General features: G+C 34.5%; 1 protein-coding gene across 7 annotated transcripts in view; it reads right to left on the bottom strand.

The window, feature by feature from the left end:
- Positions 1-1394: 1394 nt before the first annotated feature.
- The window catches only part of LOC123520357 (ninjurin-2-like), a 7747-nt gene continuing 1105 nt past the window's right edge, over positions 1395-8036 (bottom strand). For 4 of the 7 annotated variants that reach the window (XM_045282602.1, XM_045282612.1, XM_045282620.1 and 1 more), the window contains exons 2-5: positions 5872-5988; positions 5083-5275; positions 3283-3471; positions 1395-2854 (exon numbers count right to left, since the gene is read on the bottom strand). In XM_045282602.1, coding sequence (XP_045138537.1) covers positions 2600-2854; positions 3283-3471; positions 5083-5275; positions 5872-5963 — 729 coding nt within the window. In that variant the 5' untranslated portion in view covers positions 5964-5988 and the 3' untranslated portion in view covers positions 1395-2599. Of the gene's footprint in view, positions 2855-3282; positions 3472-5082; positions 5276-5871; positions 5992-8036 lie in introns of all 7 variants that reach the window. The other 3 variants (XM_045282622.1, XM_045282621.1, XM_045282619.1) reach the window with 2 other exon arrangements.

Raw genomic sequence — 8036 nt, 5'->3', positions numbered from 1 at the left:
TGGCTTGGAAACAGACATAATGGCAAACGGAGAACCAAACACTAATGAAGATTGAATAAAAAAATGTAATATTGAGTTTGAAAATAAAAAAAAGGAAAGAACAGGAGATGAAATTAAAACGTTTGGCTCTAAAAATGTGTCATAACAAATGGATGGCTTGGAAAAATGTCATAACAAACGGATGGCTCGGAAAAATGTGTCAACAAACGAAGAGCCACATACTAGTAATGATTGGGTAAAAAAACGTAACATTGAGTTTGGACGAAGGTTTAGCAAGAACTGGTGATAAAATTAGAACGTTTGGCTTGGAAACAGACATAATGGCAAACGGAGAACCAAACACGATTGAATAAAAAAAATGAAAGATTAAGTTTGAATACAGAAATGGCAAGAAATGGTGATAAACTTATAATATTTGGCTCAAAAATAAAGATAATGGCAAACGGAGAACCTAAAACAGACATAATGGCAAACAGAGAACCAAACACTGGGGACTAATGGGTAAAAAAAAACAAAATATTGAGTTTGGATATAAAAATGGCAAAAACTGGGGACAAAAAACACATTACCAGAAACTATATATAAAAAAAATAAATAAATAAATAAAAAATAAATAAAAACTAGAAAAGAAAAAAAAAATTCTTTCACCTAAAAATGTCACTCAAACAAACAAACTCTGGCTCGGAAACATCACAACAAACAAACAAACAAAGCACAAACCACAAGCAAGTCAAAGAAAACGATAATATTGACACTTGGAAATAAAAAATGGCAACCAGGCAAATCTTGGTGGAAAAGTAAGCAAAGAGAGAGAGAGAGAGAGAGAGAGAGAGAGAGAGAGAGAGAGAGAGAGAGAGAGAGAGAGAGAGAAAAGAAAAAGAAAAGAAGCAAATGGAATAAATAACAAAAAACAAGAGTGAAAACAAGGAAATGTGGCAAAAATTCTGTCAGAGAGAAAAAAAAAAAAAAAAAAAAAAAAAAAAAAGAGAAATGAATAAAAAATAAAAACAAGGAGATTAAAAACAACAAGAGACACATAGCCGAGATTTTGAAGGCACAGCATGGCGAGTCACAAAGCACTGTAACAAATAAGCACTCGACGAAAACAACATGAGAATCTGTTTAATATTTACACTTCAACCTTCGACCTGTCTTTTCTAACCTGGAGTCACCTTATTGGAGCATTCATGAGCAATTTGTGTTGATTTTAGCCTCTACGGTTCGTCTCCCTTACTATTTCCCCTCTGGTAGACTCTCTGGTGCTTGTATTTTGTCAACAGTCTATTGTATGTTGTGTTTTTTGGTGGGTATTGAGATTCTAAGGCATTTAAATTCTGTATCAGTATTTATATGGATGTTTTAAATGTTCTAAGGCATTTAAATTCTCTATTAGGGTTTACATGTTTTTTTTTAAAGGTTCTAAGGTGTTTAAATTCTCTATCAAAGTTTATATGGGTGTTTTAAATGTTTAAATTCTCTATCAAAGTTTATATGGGTGTTTTAAAGATTTCAAGGTATTTATATTCTCTATCAGTATTTATGTGGGTTTTTTTAAAGGTTCTAAGGTATTTAAATTCCCTATCAAGGTTTGCATGGGTGTTTTAAATGTTCTAAGGTATTTAAATTGTCAGAAAAATTCTATAATGTTTTGTTTGTGGCTATCAAAATTCTAAGGTATGTATTTAAATTCTCTATCAGGGTTTAAAGTTTCTAAGGCTTTTAAATTCTGTCAAAATATTTCTATGGTATGTTTTGTTTTGTTTCTGGCTATCAAAATTCTGAGGTGTTTAAATTCTCTATCAGTATCTATATGGCTGGTTTTAAATATTCTAAGGCATTTAAATTCTGTCAAAAAAATTATATAGTCTTTTTTCTCTTTTTTTTTTTAATTAATATTATTTTCAAACGTAACAGTTGAATAAAAAGAATTGAGCTTGGACGAAGGAAAGAGCCAAAATACTGATGGTGAAATGGAAACAAGTCTGGCTCGGAAAAAAAAATAAATAAATATAAACAAATAAATAAATAGATAAAAATAAATAAATAAATAAATAAATAAATAAATAGAAAAATCTTAAAAATCTATAGTTAGTGTTTTGTTCATTTAATAAATAATATTCTAAGGTATTTAAATTCTATCAGAGTTTATGTGGCTTTTGTTAAAATATTCTATGGCTTTCAAATTCTCTATCATAAAAATATAAAGCCAGTGTTTAGTGTTTCTAGGACAATTATTAAGATTTTAAGGGGCATTAAAAACCTCTATCAAAAAGGTTCTAGTCAGCATTTAGTGCTTTTAGGAATATTCTCAAGTTTCTTAGGAACATTCAAAACCTCTATCAAAAAGGTTCTAGTTAGAGAGCTTAGTGCTTTTAAGAATATTCACAAGATTCTAAAGGACATTCAAATTCTCTATCAAAATTTTATGGCATTCAAATTCCCTTTCATTTTATGTACGACCTTCAAGACAAGAATAAACACCACAACACACCCCACAACACATCCAAACACCAACCAACATGTGTGCAACCTTCAAGACAAGAATAAACACCACAACACACCCCACAACACATCCAAACACCAACCAACATGTGTGACCTCAAAGGCCGTTAATGTTGCTGATCTTCTCGGTGACATCCGGGGCTGGCACCTTTCCCTCGGCCACACTCCGCAGCAGCACCGGGTCGACACCGTGGAAGGGCTCGATGGAGAAGGAGGAGATGAAGACATTGATGACGGTGATGATGAAGACGCCCAGCACCACCCAATTGTTGAGCTTGTCGGCCTTCTGTGCGTGGTGTTCCCTCGACACATTGTAGCGCCCCAGGAAGATCAGCGCCACTCCTATCATTAACTGTGGGGGGAGAAGAGTGAGGTGAGGTGAGGTGAGGTGAGGAGGTTAGGTTAGGTAAGGTTGGGTTAGGTTTGGTTGGGTAAGGAAAGGTGAAACGAGGTGAGATGAGATGAGGAAAGGTTAGGCTAGGTTGGGTTAGGTAAAGTTAGGTAAGATTGGGTTAGGTTAGGTTAGGTTTGGTTAAGGTAGGATAGGTTAAATGATGGGTATTGTAAAGGTAGTTATAGCTGAGTTACATACCCACCATCCTAACCTAACTTAATTAATCTTATCCAAATGAAATGACACACATATATCGGCCCAACAAAATCAAACTTACCCTCAAATCTAACCTACCCTAACCTAATTTAACTTAACTTAACCTAACCTAACCTAACCCAACCCAACCCAACCCTAACCTAACCTAACCAAGGCTAACTTCATCTTACCTGCATGGCAATACTGAAGCCAATGAGGGTGAGGCTGATGTAATAGTTGGCGGTGGGGTTGCCATACTTGCCAGACTCCAGGACGTAGCGCAGCTGGTTGGCATTGGCGGTGAGCAGTGCCAGGTCCATCATGCCCTGCGCCACTGTCTTCTTGGTGGCGTACAAGTTCACATCCAGGGGACGCTTACCCTAAAAAGATGACTCCGTTTTATTTCGGGGAATATTAGGTAAGATTGTTCCTCTTATGATTTTTTTCACCGTTTTATATATTGCATACATTCTTACCCCCCAAAAAATTACTTGGTTTTACTTGGGGAATATTATGCAAGATGTTCCTCTTATGATTTTTTTCACTGTTTTATATATTGCTTACTTTCTTACCCTAAAAAAATTAGTTTTATTTGGAAAAGATTAGGTAAGATTATTCCTTTCATTATTTTTGACAGCTTAAATAATGCTTACTTTATTACCCTAAAAACAATGACTTAGCTTTATTTGAATGCTATTTTATGTAATGATTAGATACGATTATTCATCTATGAAGAACAGGTTAATGCTTCAATAACTAGCAGCAGCAGCAACAACAACAACAACAACAACAACAACAACAACAACAACAACAACAACAACAACAACAGCAGCAGCAGCAGTAGCCAGTAGCCAGTAGCACCTCTCTCTCTCTCTCTCAAAAGGTAAGAGGGAGTGTGACGTCATGAACTGAAGAGAGCCGTCAACTAAAGTGAGAGCTGGGAGAGTGTGAGTCCTTATTTGTGTGAGAGTGACAAAAGTGAGAGTTGTGAGTCACATTTAAAAGGGAAAAGAGCTTAGGCAAAAATAACAAGGAAAATAGAAAATAAGTAAAAATGGCAGAAAATAGGGAAAAAGGAAAAAAATGTCAACGTGGAGGAAAAGAAACAATAAAAATAAGAGAAAATACGAAAAGCTACCAGGAAAAGACGAGTCAAGCAAAAAAATAAGGAAAAAAAATAAGGAAAGCAAAACAAAAACTAAACTTAAAAGAAAAAAAAGTTTGATTAGGCAGAAAAATTAGGAAAACAAAAGAAAATAAACAAAATAAAAGGAAAAACAAGAAAATAAGCAAAAAAATACCAGGAAAAGAAAAAAAAGGGGATGATGGGAAAAAAATTGAAAAAACAAGAAAATAAGGAACAAAATTAAGAAAAACAAGAAAATAAGAAACAAAAAAAATGCAGGAAAAAAATTGGGAAAAAATAAAAAAAAAAAAAATTAAAGAAAAAACATTAAACGGAAAAAATAATAAAAAAAATCAGGGAAAAAGAAAAATCTAAAAAGAATACATAAAAGAAAGGAAAAAAAAAAAAAACAGGAAAACGTAAAAAAAAATCTAAGAAAATAGAAAAACAGGCAAAAAAAAGGAAAACAGCCAAAAAAAACTAAAAAATCTAAAATAACCAAAAAAAAAGAAAAAAAGCCAAAAAAACTTGATACCTAAAAAATGCAAAATAATCTAAAAACACAAAAAAAAAGGAAAACCGCAAAAAAAAAAAAAAAAAAAGCAAGAAAAAAAAAAAAAAAGATAAAAAAAAGGAAAACAGCCAAAAAAAAAATAAAAAGCAAGAAAAAGAAAGGAAAAAAGGACAGGCAAAAAAAAAAAAAAAAAAAAAAAAAAAAAAAAACGGCAAGGAAAAACAAGACAAGAAAAAATCAAGAAAATAAAAAAAAGTCAGCATGATAAAAGAAAACAAACAAAATCTCACAAACAACAACAACAACAACAACAACAACAAGGTCAAATAGAGGTGACCGAAGATGACCTACAGGCCTACTGGTGCCACGGTGAGGGGGTTGTGGCTGGGGGTGAGGCTGGGGGAGGGGCTGGGGTGAGGGGAGTACCGTGGGGGTGAAGGTGCCGGGGTAGGGAGAGCGGCGGGGCACCCCATTGGTCGGTGGAGCGGGGCCAAACCCGTCGTCTATTCCGTCGTCTTCCGATTCCAGAGGTCGATGGGTTGGTCTGTCAATAAAGAGGTCTTGTTTGGCCTTTTTTTTTTTTTTCTTATTTATTATTTTTCTGGTATTTGTTACTTTCTGATTTTTTCCTTATTTTTTCCTATTTTTCTGCAATTTTCTATTTTTCTGGTATTTTTTTTATTATTTGCAGATTTTTCCTTTATTTTTCCTATTTTTCTGCAATTTTTCAATTTTTCTGGTATTTTTCTGCTATTTTCCTTATTTTTTTCTATTTTCTGAAATGTTTTGCTATTTTCCCAATTTTCTGCCATTTTTGTACATTTTTCTATTATCTTACTTATATTTCTTTATATTTTTCTATTTTCCCCATTTCATTTTTTTTCTATTTTTCTATTTTTTCTACCCTATTTCATTTATTTATTCCATTTTTCACTTACCCTATTTCACAAAATTTATTATAATTTTTCCCTTACCTTATTTCATTTATTCATTCAGTTTTTTCCTTACCCTATTTCATTTATTCATTCTATTATTTCCCTTACCCTATTTCACTTATTCAATTTTTCTTACCCTATTTCACTTATTCATTCTATTTTTTCCTTACCCTATTTCATTTATTTATTCAATTATTTTCCTTACCCTATTTCCTCAGCCTCTGTCTCCCTGGTGTCAGCGATGGGGGCCAGTTCAGTGTTATCCATTGTTCCTCGTCTCCGTAACTCCCGAGGCATATAGACAACTCACACACAACTTGCTCTGTAAGTAAACATCATTATCACCACTGTTATTCATTTATTTACTTATTTCTTATCTTTATTTATCTTATTCTGCAGTTACTTTTATTTATTTTGCATTATTTTCAACCACCACCACTGCCACCATGACCATCACCACCGCCACTGACAGCTGCTGTGATACAGACAAGAGTGATTGACAGACTGCCTTGCACTTCACAGCCTTGCACGGACTGACATGAGTGGCTGCCCTGCTGATTGAGATAAAAGCAAGTTTGGTTCATTTTCATCCCTTCCTTTTCATGGCCTTGCTCCATCACTATTTTCTCCCAGCATTATTTTATACACTTTCTCTCATCCTTGTTCTGTCCTTCTCTCTAATGCTTTCATCTTTGTTTGCATTAATTCTGGAACTCCCTGCCTGCTTCTCTATTTCCTTCTTTCAATGTTCACCTCCCTAATGCAAGAGTTAACCAGTATTCCCAATCGTTCATGTATTTTCCCAGTTAATTCTGCAACTTCCTGGCTTTTCTGTATTTCCTCTTTATAGTCTTCACCTTCCTAATGCAAGAGTTAACCAGTACTCTCAATCATTCATTCCTTTTTCTGGTACACTCTGGAACTCACTGTCTGCTTCTCTATTTCCCTCATAATGTTTTACTTCCCTAATGAAAGAGTTAACCAGTATTCTCAATCATTCCCCTCCTTCTCTGATACACTCTGGAACTCCCTGCCTGCGTCTCTATTTCCTCCTTGCTGTGACTTGAGCTCTTTAAGGAAGGTTTCAAAACACTTATTTTCCTATTCTTAGCTATTTTTTTACATATTAGAGGGGAAAACTGGCCAAGGGTTACAAAAAATGGGGAAAAAAGGTCCACTAAGTTGCCAGCCCCCTTTCCTTAGTGAGTGATGTCTTACTTGACCTTTTCCTCTCACTTTTTGTCCCCTCCAGCCAGCATTGCCACTCATACACAAGAAAAAAAATAAATAAATAAAATGATCGCTAAACAGAATACTGCCATAAATAAAAGGAGCCAAATAAATAAAATAACTAAATAGAACAGTTAGGTTAAGGTCACTATATTTCACTGTAACTTCTTGGTAATGACCTTCACCATTCCCCAGTGTCACCATTTCCTGGCACCATCCCCTTCCTGTCACTCTCTCTTTCTCTCTCTCATTCTCTTCCTGCCCTTTGTCAAACTTTAGGAAAACTGTGTCCCTCTCGTTTCTAAATAATAAGTTCTGTGGTGTTTATTCTTCTGTATTGGTGTGTGTTTATCTACTTGTTGCTTGGTGTACACGTGGATTGGTGTTGTGGTGTTGCAATGTTGTCGGTAAACTTAATTTCACCATTTTTCGTGACGTATTTGTCTAGTTTCTTTTTTTTTTCTATAATGGCTTACTATAATGATCTAACTTAGCCTTGCCTACCCTATCCTAACCTATCTTAACCTAACCTAACCCAACCTGATTTAACTTAAACTAACCTACCCTATCCTAACCTGATCTAACTTAACCTAACCTAATTTAACCCCTTCAATACTGAGACACATTTCTACCTTGACGTTTGGGTGTGATTAGACAATTTTATTTGCACTAAGAATGGTCTATGGAGGTCACTAGATGAACAGCCACAGTCTTACTTAACCTAACCTAACCTAATTTAACCCTTTCAATACTGAGACACATTTTTACCTTGATTTTTGTGTGTGGTTAAATGTTTTTGCACTATGAAGGGTCTATGGAGGTCACAAGATTAACGGCCACAGTCTTCACAGTTCTAATCCCGATACAATTTCCGAAGCTGTATAAAATCACCAAAATAGTAACTAGGATTAATATAACAATGCATTCTGGTACTGAAGGAGTTTACCTAACCTAACGTAACCTATTTTTTTCCGAGCCTAACTTAATTTTTCACCTAACCTAACTTTATAATTTATTTTTCCTAGCCTATCCTAATTTTTGCCTAATCTAACCTAACTTAACCCTTTCAGTACCGAGGGGCATTTTTACCTTAGTCTAACTTTACCTATCCTAACCAAATTTTTTTTCCGAGCCTAACCT

This window comes from Portunus trituberculatus, chromosome 7 (genome assembly GCF_017591435.1).
Source record: "Portunus trituberculatus isolate SZX2019 chromosome 7, ASM1759143v1, whole genome shotgun sequence".
NCBI lineage: Eukaryota > Metazoa > Arthropoda > Malacostraca > Decapoda > Portunidae > Portunus > Portunus trituberculatus.
The sequence above is the reverse complement of the archived record's forward strand: the minus strand, read 5'-3'. Positions and strand labels throughout refer to the sequence as shown.